Here is a 12,116-nt window from a genome sequence, read left to right as displayed (position 1 = left end):
ATTTTAAATATCAAAAACATACATATACTCATTATTCAAATCCACTATGCATACTCACTGTTAATTTTGATTCATATTGTTCGCAGTAGGTGTCTAGGGATATAACTTATGCATGGAAATCGAATTACCAGAAGAAAATAAAATTTTGAAAAATATAAAGTAAAAACTAGTTTCCATGAACTTTTTAAAATCACATATAGTTAGCAATTCATCATGGATTTCCTTCTCAACCATGCAATATCTTACACAGTCAGCCTTCGTCCATCATATATATTTTCCAATGGACAGTAATTAGAGTTAGGTATATTATCAAAGTTACGAATTTATTCGAGTAAAATTTTAAAAATGTATATTTGTAAATATGGGTTACTAACTGATGATCATCAAAATGTTAGAAGATACTAGTATGATATAAACATTTTTTTTTGTTTCAATGTATTTTTTGCATTAAAGTGACTTAAGAATTTGTGACTTACCAATTGATTATCACAATACGCAAGTTAGGTTACATAGAAGTTTTTCTTTTTTTGATAGTCCAGTATCCGACCACTTTGCGTGATCGACTAGCCCACCGGACCTGAGCCCATGCCATTACAGGATTTTTAAGCGTCCACTTAGAAGTTTTTCTGAATGTATGTTTTTCCCGAGTTATAATTAGAATAGAATCGTAAGCTTCGGAAGCTCACTTTTGGGACATTTAAAAAAAAACGTTTTATCATAATCATAGAAAAAGAAAAAAGTTACAAAACAACATGGAAATTTTCACTACTACGTAAAAGCGTAGATGTTAAAGAATATAAAATGATCTTAATTATAATAACATTTTTCCTCATCTAATTTAAAACAGATAAAGAATTTAGTATAGTAGTAGACATTATATGATTTCATTGAGTTGTCCAATATATAATGCATTTATTCCACACTATTACTACTTGGGAATTAAATACATTATTACCAATATTTTAAGAATATTTGTGATCTTTCCGCCTTTGTTCTTTAAAGAAAATGAGTTTACAAGGATTCAAAATATCTATGAATCGTCAGTTCAAAGAAAAAAAATTTAGCGAATCGTTAATAAAAATATCTACGAATTAGATAATAGTTAAGGATTATAAATGGCAGATCGATATCCTGTCCGATATGATATTATGCCAAGTTGAAACACGAATTTCCTACGAATAAGTGTATCCAATACTGTTTTGTAAAAGACGGTAGAACACGAATGCTAGTTTTGATTAAACAACACTTGCAAATGTATATACTTTTTTTTTGCAACGATAATCATTAAAAGAAAACATCCTTAAATATTATCGAGGAAAAGCAATGTCGAGGAATAATAGTGGAGTTGAAGGGGTTGCTAAATGAAAGAATAATGAATAGGAAATTTCGTGTAGTGCAAAGTGTTTTGTGGAAAGCAGAAATAGAGGTATAATAAGTCGAGTTGAATCGGATGCCAAATGTGAGAAGAATGATACAGAATATAATAATGAAGACCACACCCTAACAAACTTTATATTTTCTTCTTTGAGTGCAATACCTTCCCAAAGCAGATACCCCTGCCATGCGTAGTTACATAGTTCCATGACATGTTACATGCATACATTGATATGCATGTTCGATGTATACATGAATACCCTGCAAAGAATCATGTAAAAAAGTTCATCAAAAATATATTACTACCATGGGTTTCCAGTTGCATAATCTTAACCTTGGTTTAACTCATTATTGCAGCGGATCCGTAGCTTGCTTCAGGATAATTAACTAGTTAATGGTCAGACATTGTTGACCCTAAAACTAGTTATATATGTTGTATAGTGATGCATGCACTTTAGTTTAGCATATGCTAGTTTGTAGTGTTGTGAGTTTTGAAATTAGTTATGCCTTTCGTTCATGGCCATCATCATAACGAGAAGATAAAATGTATTTTTCTTATAGAAGAAGAAGCTTAACAATGAAAAAATCTCTTACGATTTTACACTACATAAGTGTAATTAAACGAGTCTAGTGGTTTGTGATAATGTTGTTAAGCTTCTTCTTCATACGTATGTAGTGTAAAATCGTAAGAGATTTTTTCATTGTTAAGCTTCTTCTTCTATAAGTAAAATACATTTTATCTCGTTATGATGATGGCCATGAACGAAAGGCATAAGAAGAAAACTTAGGTTCACCCCTTAGAGGTGACGCCATGAACCTTTAAATTCACTTATCCTCTATGACCAATCAAAATGTCACGTAGATAATTAATTAAAAATAATAAATTTATTTTAAAATAATTAAAAATAATAATGTTAATTTTAACAACGCCGCCAACGCCGCCAGCTAAACCCAAATTCTATACTTTAAACTCAAATCCTAGACCCTAAACCCAAACCATATACTTTAAACCCAAATCCTAGACCTTAAAACCAAACCGTAAACCTTAAATCCAAACCCTATATCCTAAACCAAATCCTAGACCCTAAACCCTAAACTCAAACCATAAACTTTAAATCCAAACCTTATACCCTAAACCAAATTCTAGACCCTAAACCCAAATCGTATACCCTAAATCTTATATTTAAAACCGAAACCGTAAACCCTAAACCCAAACCCTAAACCTAGACGCTATAAGGTTTGAGTTTAGGGTCTAAAATTTATGTTTAGGGTATATGGTTCGGGTTTAAGATTTATGGTTTGGGTTTAAGGTATATAGTTTGGGTTTAGGGTCTAGGATTGAGATTTAGGGTATAAGGTTTAGGGTTTGAGTTTCGGATTTGAAGTTTATGGTTTAAAATTTAAGATTTAGAGTTTACGATTTAGTTAACAGTGTCATCATCGTTAAATTTGGTTTTATTCTTTTTTTCTAGTTATTTTTAAATAAATTTAATATTTTTTAATTAATTGTCTATGTGACGCTTCTAGAAGAGGAGGTGAATTTAAATTTTGTTCGTTCCTAATTGTGCGCGTTTGTCACCAGCTGTATGTGTGAGATTAGCCTGGGCCGTTACGTGCTTGCGATTTGCTGCATGAGTGGTGGGTTCTTGCAAGCCTCTACAGATTTTTGGGAAGAGTTCAGGCTATATAGCCTCTACTCCAAATTTCAACCGGCTAAGTTGTTCCAAGTGTGGATATGAGAGAGAATCAAGACTCAAGAGCTTAATTAATAAAATACCAAGTGGTAACCTAGAATTGCTCAGTGGAGTGGTCTGAAACAGATATTTGAGAGGGTGTGATTGTTTCTTCTTTATTGGCATATCTATACTAAAACGTTAAGGAACAACATCGGATTAACAATGAAAAAGCTAGGAGAGTGATTAAACCAAAAAAAAAAAAAAAGCTAGGAGGGTGATCAGGATTAATGACAGTGTTGATATAATACGATAGTGAGTTTGTTTCGTTTGCTCCATGTGCGAGGGTTTCGAAGCTCAATGGCCTTGGTCAACATCATCACTATCATCAAGAGACCAAGCTAGGTCGTGGGTAGGGATGGGCACAGATAGGATATTCAGGTTTTTGAAAGTATTTGTGATTTGCTTCGTATGTTACGGATATATAATTTTTCGATTTGCTTTGTTTCAGAAAAATACGAATATCCAGAAAAACGGATATCCGAAAAATAAATAGATATTTGCGGATATTTACGAATACTTACGGATATCTCATATGTTTAGACTAATACAAATAATCTTACAAATTTGTTTTGTAAAATGTTTTTTTTGCATGATATATAAAATATATTTTTTTTAAATAGTGAATCTACATATTTTATAAATTTTTTAAACTTAGCTAACAATTATAATAACACAAAACTTAAGAAAAAAATTATAATTGTCATAATTTTTTATCTTCTTTTTATGTAATAATTCTATATAAATAATAATATGAATAAAATTTGTCAAATCATATATTAAAATAATAATTTTATAATTTTATACATTTAAAACTTTAAATATAATCAAAATATACATGTATTTACATATTGTCGGATCGGAGCAGATCTCCGCTTCTCAAAATTTTAATATTTGTGGTTTGCTTCGGTTTTAATATATATTAATTTTTAATATTGGTTTGTTTCGAAAATTTACTGATATTTGAAATTTTTGGATCGAATCAAATCAAATTTAACAGATAAAATGTCAAGCTTTAGCCGTGGAGATGATACGAGTATTGCTAGACACATTACCATTATCAATCTATATAGGTAGTTTTACCTAAAACACACAAATATTAGAAAAAATTGTTATTTTCGAAAAGATATTATTTCATATATAGATTAGATATAATTAAATCAATCATAACTAATTATATATAATTTGATTGGTCGATAAAGGTAGGAATTGCTACATTTCGAAACACTCTTTTTTTTTTATAACTAAAACAGAAGGAACATATAATTATAGTTAATGGACTTAAATATATGTTATTTTCATGACACACTTCAGACGTCTAACGTCTTCTTCCTCCAATGACTGTTCTCTCACTCACACTCGCATCATTGCCTCTCTCCTACGCGCTCCCGTCTAGCACGTTCAAATCACGCGCCTCTCCTCCACTTAAGCAAGATCGTCGTCGATCAATCAAAGGCATGTCCCGTGACACCAGCAGCCCCGATCTGCCGCAGGTGATGGAGTTGGTAGATGAATCTGATTTCGAGAAGCTCATCTCATCGGAGAACCGTATCTCCATCACTGGCTTCGGCTCTCTTCTCTCCGGTTAGTACATTTAAAAAGCTTCTCCCTTTGTGTATGATAATCGGTCGTGATCATCGCGATGATTGATTGATTGATTGATTGCCTTTTGTTTCTCGTTAGAGAGAAGCGCGAGGAGTACTTTCCCAGATTTGGAGAATTTCAGAGTCGCGAAGCTGCAAGGCTTCCGGCGAGTGTTCGCACACGCCGCTCCCATCTTCTTCGAGCGCGGCATCGCCAATCTTGAAACTAAGGTCTTTTTTTCTCATACTTAAAGTTTGTGTTTTTTTTTTAATTATTACAGCATCTATGTTCGGTAATGAAAAAAAAAAGAAGCGAATTGTCATATTGGGTTTTGCATAATAGATGTATAAAAAGATTCTTCTTTTAGGCAGACGATAAAACAAGTCTGAGTTTTGTGAATGTGTGATGATGAAAACAGGAGATCTCAAGCCTGAGTGTTGAGCCTTGTGAAGGAGAGAACCTTGTAGTTAGTGTCTTTGAGATTAATCAAACTGAGGTATGACTTTGAAATAGCATTTTGATTTCAATCCTGATGATATAATTAAATATATAGGACTCTTGACGATTTCAAAACGCACAGATTCCTGCTTTTATACAAAGAGAGCTTGAGTTCCGGTTTCTTGCTGTGAGTCACTTAGCTCCCCCTCTTTACTCTAGTTTCAAATACATGCTTTAATGTGTTTGTCACACTTGCTTATGTTTCTTCTTCTTCAAACATATGTTGTTCCTGAAACATTGCAAGGCAAACCTTTCACCCATTCTGCGGTTCGTCTATGTTTCTAAACAAATCTTTTTGTTCCTCAGCGACTTTTATGCTCTTTGTAAAGTCTTGAGTGTTTGAGGCATGAAACAGGTACTTTGTGGTAGATACAGTGATGAGGAGTTTTTCCAGATTAGATGCAAAGGTTAGTACCCTTCTCAGTCTTTTCTAAATATATTATCTTAAAAGTGGAAGCTATTAATAGGATGACTTGTTATTTGTTTTGTGCAGGAAACAAAGAGGTTTACTTTCAACACTATGGAAGATTCAACATTGACAAGATATGGCGGGACGACATCTTACCTTGTCGTCTCTATCTAAGACACTGGTACTCTCTACTTTCTCACTCCCAAGTCATTTCAGACTTGATATGAGATAACAGAGCACTAAAAGTTGGTTTCTTGAATGAACGTCTGGGAATGAATCTTGGTGGTTCCAGTGTGTTGGCAGCTAAGAATCTGGGAGATGAAGCTTACAATAACTTTCTGGATCATACATACTTGGGAGATCGAAGGACAACCATAAGAAAGTATTTAAGCAGCAAAGGTTCAGGGATCATGGAGGAAGAACCACCTGAGGCTCTCAAGTCCAGATATGGCGGTTGATCAAACAGATGGCTTCTTCACATATTCTTCTTCTTTCAAACTCTTAAGACGTTAATAATAAAAATACAAACTGATTGGTTTTATTTTATTAAAGGTTAATAATAAATAAATAAATAAATAATAATGTAAAATTACCTTAAGAACTCAGGCGACTATAAACTTAATTTGTCCCACATCGGGAGTTTGGGGCAAGGGTTATTTGTCGCTGGGCTATAAAAGGAGGATGTGTGTGGCGAGGTTGAGTAACCCGTTTCTGTCAGAGGAAAAGGATGATTCGCTTATGATCGTTTAGAGACGGCGGATCGTGCCTCCAAATTTTGACGGACATTATTCTATGAGGCGAGTGGGCCTTGCCTTACTTTGGTTGGGCCTGCCCGTCAATTTTTGGAAGCCTCGATACAAATCGAGGTTCTACCTACAATCCATACTCAACTAACTTAACCGGATTAACACAACTAAACTGTTTGCACACAAAAGGAATTCAATCTGTACACTATTATGATGCTGGTCATGTATCAAACAAATTAACATATCGAGACTCGACAAAAAGAAACATGTCTATACCATAAGTATAAATGCTGTTTGAAAAAGATTGTTTTTTTTCTGTCATCAGAATAAACATATTCGTGAAGACTATTTCGAAAAGATGTAAATTTTAGAATTTTTGCACTTAAACTTGAATATTTTCATAACGAGGGGAATATGTTGTAAGTTTTTATATTGTCTCTGCAAATTTATATCAATAACTTTCAAAAATTAATCATAGAACTTTAGAAAATTCATTCTAAAGCTAATATAATTTATATTTTAACCTTCGGTCTGTAGTTTTATTTTTTAAAATAATGATTGGTAAACTAAAATAACTAAAAAAGAAAAGCTATGAAAAGTATTTGGAATACTTGCCAATCATCTCATGTGATGTGATATTACGAAGATCATAAAGTCGTCCGGAAACAAATTTGATTGTTGTGTCATGTTCACCTCTAAATGTTGTATTTATATAAAATCATTTATACAGATGACCAAAAAAAAAAAATTTCTGCAACACTTTTCATTTATACAACACTTACTTTTTATGTTTTGCTTATTAAAACTTTAAAAATTGTGGATTAAAATGGAATATTTATTTTATAGTTAAAACTTGTTCCTAAAATTTTGATAAACTCAAAGTATGTTGTTGACAGATATAGAAGTCAATATGATTTGGGGATTACTTTTTGAATCATTTTTTTTTCAGTTCTATGGATTACTCATCTATACGCCCCATGAAACTTGCTTGAATGCAATTCACGTAAAATGATGATTGAGTTACCTCTCAATTCATTTGGCCTGCCACCAAGTGTGATGAGTGTTTGAGAAATAGTAACACCTTTAAAATATAAGCTACAGAGATTAGTGGATATGGTGAAGAGAGTAGATGGATGAACAAAAGCCAGCACTATATAATATTAATATGACCATCCTTACACTTGTGCACATCAAAGAAGGAGACAAAAAACTATACAAAGTATAGCAATGCGTGAAAACGACACCTTTGTTATCCCTCTGCCACACAAATCTATGCTATGAGATTGTCAGAATATATACATTTAGAAGAAGAAAAAAAAAAGAACAACGATGGCTACGTTGGACGGCTTGGATATAGAAAATCGAGTTTAGCTGGCTTAAAAAGAAAAAGAAAAAGAAAAAAAGTAAACCGGAGTTGATCTGATTGAACCGGAAATAGCCGGGTGAAATCCTCAACTCCATGTTTACTTTTGTTGCTGCTACTTATACCAATCACAGTAAAAGATAAGAACGATCATCTCTCCCCCAAATTTTGAAAATTTCGATCATTTTTCTTCAAAACAATTTGAGCAGCTTTCATGGATCTTACTTTCACTCACAGATTCGTGAAGGTCAATGGAATCAACATGCACTTCGCCGAGAAAACTCCCTCCTTCACCGACAACGGTGCTTCACGTCCTCCTCCGGTGATACTCTTCCTCCACGGATTTCCGGAGCTCTGGTACACGTGGCGGCACCAGATGGCGGCACTCTCGTCGCTAGGCTACCGCACAATCGCCCCCGACCTGCGCGGATACGGAGACACGGAGGCGCCGGAGAGCGCGGACGCGTACACGAGTCTCCACGTGGTCGGAGATCTGATCGGATTGATCGACGCGGTGGTCGGAGGAGATCGGGAGAAAGTGTTCGTGGTGGGACACGATTGGGGAGCGGTCATCGCGTGGCATCTCTGTCTTCTCCGACCGGACAGGGTTAAGGCTCTGGTCAACATGAGTGTCGTGTTCGAGCCTTGGAACCTTAAGAGGAAACCGATCTCCATGTTTAAATCGTTCTATGGAGATGACTACTATATCTGCAGGTTTCAGGTCCCACGTTTGTTCTTTTAATAGACTCTTAATGAATAACAACACTGTAGATTATTACAAGTGTAAACAGTGTTAGTTTGTTTGAGATTCAGACAGAGACAAGAGATGTTTTTTTTTTTTTGTATTTTCTGTTTGTAATCAGAAGAATGGGATTAACATTTTGCAGGAGTATGGGGAAATAGAGGCGGAGTTCGCTAAAGTTGGCACGGAACGAGTTCTCTTAGAGATGTTAACGTATCGTAATCCTGGTCCTATACTCTTACCTAAAGGGAAAAGCTATGATGATCCTGTTTCACTGCCCTCTTGGCTAACCGAGTATGATGTTAAGTATTATGTTTCAAAGTACGAGAAGAGTGGCTTCACTGGACCTGTAAACTATTATCGAAACATGGACCGGTATGAAACTTGTTTATATATAAAACTAGGATCAATATCTCTAATCTCTCCTGCAAGATTTGTTTCTTTTTTTTTTTCTTGTTTTTTTTTTAGTGTGACAATCAATTTCTGCTTTGCTCGTTGCAGGACATGGGAGATGATGGGGGCATTCTCAAACGCTCAAGTGAAAGTTCCGGTTAAGTTTATAATCGGGGACCAAGATTTGACCTACCACATTCCACGGACCAAGAAGTACATCCACGATGGCCGGTTTAAGAGCCACGTACCGTTGTTAGACGAAGTTGTGGTACTTAAAGGCGTTGGTCATTTTCTCCACGAGGAAAGGCCTGACGAGATAAGTAAACACATCCACGACTACTTCCTCACTTTTTAGACCCATTGTAATTCAAGTATTACGGCTAAAACGGTATCTTCCCAATTGCAAGATATAAAAAATGCTCTTCGAATTACATAAATGAAATTTGCATAAACGTTGTTACCTTTTATGTAATGCTCCTTCGTGTCTCCAAGCTGAGGTTCAGATCAATATATTTGTATCATTGTATATATATTTGAAGATGCGTACCGAAAGAAAATTTTATTATCCAAATCTGTTTGTTAAAGCCTTTTTTAACACATAACATACAGAACAAGAAACTATAACTACAACGTGATGACGATGATAATGCTGATTGAACATCACAAATATCTTTTCCAACGATGAGGTTTTCCGAATTGTTAACCCGACTTGAAGAGGAGAACAGCTTTCTGGTCGAGGTAGAAGTAAACGAAATGGTTTGTCTCGTGTGTTACATATGAACCTGCAGGACAAAAATGCACCATTAGGCCAAAGAACAAGTAAAGATTACAGAGCAAGAAGACAAGTAGTAGAGTAAATAAATAAGATAATTCTTATATCACATGTTTGTTGGAATATAATCTTTATGCAAAGACAAAGCTAAACCCAAGAATGTGAGGGGCTAGGGAGTGGTACAAAAGTAATGCCTATCCAACACAAGATTCTTCAACTAAGCACAAAGAACTCATCGTATAAAGATTCAAAGAATTCTGATGAAGCTAAGATCTAAATCAAAATTTCATATTAAGCACACAAAAAGCGGATTCAAACGCAAGAAGAACAACACAAGTGTAAGTTAGAATAGAGAAGAAACCAAAACCATATCACACTATTAACCACTCGAGAATCATGAAAGAAGCAAAATCAAAACTAGCCATAAGAAGATTCAGTCACTAGGAGATGATCATTATTGTCAGCTAGCTTAAAGGAGAGGATACGATGACAGACCAAAGTTGCGGCCAACGATGCAGTGCCAAGTAGGACCATGAACCTTGTCAAACTCCTTCTTGATGTTCTCAGCTATCTCCTTCTCCACACTGTACTTCTCAAACGCCTGCCACAATTACACACAGATAGATAGAGAGATCCAATCCCCTAAGATCGAAGAATGTATATATATATATATAGAGAAAGAGGGAGAGGGTAATGTACGGTGATAGCGATTTCGATAGCTTCCTTCTGCATATCCTCCTTCATGTCAGCGCTCTTGATTACAGCTCGCTTCCCCGCCGCTTCAGCTTCCGGAAGAGTAGATCTCCGATCGTCGTGATTAGTTTGCGCCGGTGCGCCTCCTCCGTTCACACTCTTCTTCCTCCTCCCCTCACTCATGTTTTTCCTTCGGCGGTGATTCTTCTTTTTAATTCGAAATCAGATTTGCAGCTAAAAAGGAGAGAATCCTAAAAGCAAGGCGAGGAGGAGTGCGGTGGAAAGTCTCTCTAGTCAGTAGACAGTCACTACTTCAGTAAAAAAAAGAGAGTAGATTTTTACTTATTACTTTTACAAACGCAAACTCTTTTTCTTATTATTATTATTTTTTTTTTGACAAGGAACGTCTGTTATTAATACTAGAGGTCGAGCCCCGCGCTTATTTGTGTATGCTGTTGTTGTTCAGTTTTACTTAGTGTTAGCGTTATTAGTTATGTTGTTCTTACACTTGTGTTGGTGCGTCTAATTATTTGGCAAAACAAAGGGTCGGAGGTGGTGGAATTAGTAGGGAAACAACTGTTTGTTGTTGATTACGTGTAGGACGCTTTGTGAACGAAGACCAGTTGATACATATATACTTTTGGTATTTAGTTGTCTGCATCCCATTTCCCACCGAGGAACATATGATGGTGTGCTTATGTCACTTTTGTTTTTTGTTTTGTTTTGGTGGCTATTGGATTTTAGTTGGTTTCTTTGTTGCATTGTTTAACTTCGATGCCATGTAACTATCTGAACATGTTCTCATGCATGAAGCAAAATACATGCTTATTTTCACGAAATGCATAGACCCATCAACCTTCCCCTTTATTTAAAAACCAAGTAACTCTTCTCCTGGTGGGAGATAGTTTACAGATAATTAAAGACAACCAAAGTTGAAAGTAGGAAAAACATACGAAAATGGTTATTTCATTGACACATAAGCTAATTGGGGATGACGGTTTGATGAACTTGAAACAATCACTCACGTGCCTCTTTTCTTCGTTTTCAAAGCTTGGCATTGCTTCATCAACTTCTTTGGCTCTCCTGGGCACATGAACCGTGTAGCTAATAGTTGCTGCTGGTAGTATAGATTGGGAATCCACGTCTGGAGTTTTGTTGTTGCTGGCAGTCTGAAACACAGTTGTACGTGTGTGTTATATTAGATGATGTTATTCTGTTAAATATATGCATGGAAGTACTATATTCAGCAGAAATTGTTTAGCATGTTTTTTGAGAAAAAAATAGATGACTATCCCTAAATATTTTTTGGAATGACCGTGGTGACCACCATGACAAACTGGGTTATATCATCTGAGTTCATAAGACCCCTAAAGGGGCCGCATCATCGTCAGTCATACAGTGCTCGAAGATATGAGAGGTTTGACTCCTGGATCTAGCATGACTTATATATAGCGAAGCCGCTCGTATCAGTTATGAGACGCTAGCGATTTTGATGGTGTGCGTAAAGAGGGGGAGATGAAGAGATAGAGGGAGACTAAGAGTTCCATGGATTTGATTGGAGAAGTTTAGACAGTAGCGTCTGTGTATTGGAGGGGAGACGCATGATTGGAAAAACCATAGGTCTCAGTCGAAGACGAAGAGCTGACGACTTGCAGGCTTTTTAGGGCTAGTTTTATGGTTTATTAAGATAGACTTAGGCTTTAATCAAATGTATAAGCTGGTGTAATAGATGAGCTAGTGAGTTTAAAAAATAAGCCCACAAATCAATCAGCAAATAATAGAGAACGTGATTTGTAAATCATTTTATTT

General features: G+C 35.4%; 3 protein-coding genes across 5 annotated transcripts; 2 read left to right on the top strand and 1 right to left on the bottom strand.

Moving 5' to 3' along the window:
• Nucleotides 1-4,380: 4,380 nt before the first annotated feature.
• LOC106449452 lies at nucleotides 4,381-6,139 on the top strand. 2 transcript variants are annotated; one of them, XM_013891211.3, is made up of 8 exons: nucleotides 4,406-4,691; nucleotides 4,791-4,921; nucleotides 5,110-5,187; nucleotides 5,272-5,316; nucleotides 5,412-5,456; nucleotides 5,545-5,596; nucleotides 5,683-5,779; nucleotides 5,891-6,139. In XM_013891211.3, exons 1-8 carry the CDS (start codon nucleotides 4,445-4,447, stop codon nucleotides 6,054-6,056), a joined length of 861 nt encoding a protein of 286 aa, XP_013746665.1. In that variant the 5' UTR covers nucleotides 4,406-4,444; the 3' UTR covers nucleotides 6,057-6,139. The 2 variants fall into 2 exon arrangements, with proteins under 2 accessions (XP_022567616.1, XP_013746665.1); XM_022711895.2 differs by lacking the exon at nucleotides 5,412-5,456 and having other exon boundaries at nucleotides 4,381-4,691.
• Nucleotides 6,140-7,483: 1,344 nt separating this feature from the next.
• LOC106445840 (epoxide hydrolase A) lies at nucleotides 7,484-9,413 on the top strand. 2 transcript variants are annotated; one of them, XR_007326242.1, is made up of 3 exons: nucleotides 7,484-8,421; nucleotides 8,595-8,824; nucleotides 8,951-8,970. XR_007326242.1 is itself a non-coding variant. In XM_013887478.3 (3 exons), the coding sequence occupies exons 1-3, from the start codon at nucleotides 7,922-7,924 to the stop codon at nucleotides 9,195-9,197; spliced, it is 984 nt and encodes a 327-aa protein (XP_013742932.1). In that variant the 5' UTR covers nucleotides 7,484-7,921; the 3' UTR covers nucleotides 9,198-9,413. The 2 variants fall into 2 exon arrangements, 1 of the variants encoding a protein (XP_013742932.1); XM_013887478.3 differs by having other exon boundaries at nucleotides 7,484-8,428; nucleotides 8,951-9,413.
• On the bottom strand, nucleotides 9,383-10,805 carry LOC106445841 (dynein light chain 2, cytoplasmic). The gene is made up of 3 exons (XM_013887479.3): nucleotides 10,314-10,805; nucleotides 10,110-10,215; nucleotides 9,383-9,624 (listed from the first exon to the last, which is right to left on the bottom strand). Exons 1-3 carry the CDS (start codon nucleotides 10,488-10,490, stop codon nucleotides 9,542-9,544), a joined length of 366 nt encoding a protein of 121 aa, XP_013742933.1. The 5' UTR covers nucleotides 10,491-10,805; the 3' UTR covers nucleotides 9,383-9,541.
• Nucleotides 10,806-12,116: the final 1,311 nt, after the last annotated feature.

Source organism: Brassica napus, chromosome C7, assembly GCF_020379485.1.
Source record: "Brassica napus cultivar Da-Ae chromosome C7, Da-Ae, whole genome shotgun sequence".
Classification (NCBI taxonomy): domain Eukaryota; kingdom Viridiplantae; phylum Streptophyta; class Magnoliopsida; order Brassicales; family Brassicaceae; genus Brassica; species Brassica napus.
The sequence above is the reverse complement of the archived record's forward strand: the minus strand, read 5'-3'. Positions and strand labels throughout refer to the sequence as shown.

Coding starts and splice junctions, on each gene's coding strand:
- LOC106449452 (XM_013891211.3), top strand. CDS start 4,445: ATGACTGTTCTCTCACTCACACTCGCATCATTGCCTCTCTCCTACGCG. Junction 4,692..4,790: donor CTTCGGCTCTCTTCTCTCCG/GTTAGTACATTT, acceptor GTTTCTCGTTAG/AGAGAAGCGCGAGGAGTACT. Junction 5,317..5,411: donor TTGAGTTCCGGTTTCTTGCT/GTGAGTCACTTA, acceptor CTTCAAACATAT/GTTGTTCCTGAAACATTGCA.
- LOC106445840 (XM_013887478.3), top strand. CDS start 7,922: ATGGATCTTACTTTCACTCACAGATTCGTGAAGGTCAATGGAATCAAC. Junction 8,429..8,594: donor ACTATATCTGCAGGTTTCAG/GTCCCACGTTTG, acceptor AACATTTTGCAG/GAGTATGGGGAAATAGAGGC. Junction 8,825..8,950: donor TATTATCGAAACATGGACCG/GTATGAAACTTG, acceptor TGCTCGTTGCAG/GACATGGGAGATGATGGGGG.
- LOC106445841 (XM_013887479.3), bottom strand. CDS start 10,490: ATGAGTGAGGGGAGGAGGAAGAAGAGTGTGAACGGAGGAGGCGCACCG. Junction 10,216..10,313: donor CTATCGAAATCGCTATCACC/GTACATTACCCT, acceptor TAATTGTGGCAG/GCGTTTGAGAAGTACAGTGT. Junction 9,625..10,109: donor CATCGTTGGCCGCAACTTTG/GTCTGTCATCGT, acceptor TTTGTCCTGCAG/GTTCATATGTAACACACGAG.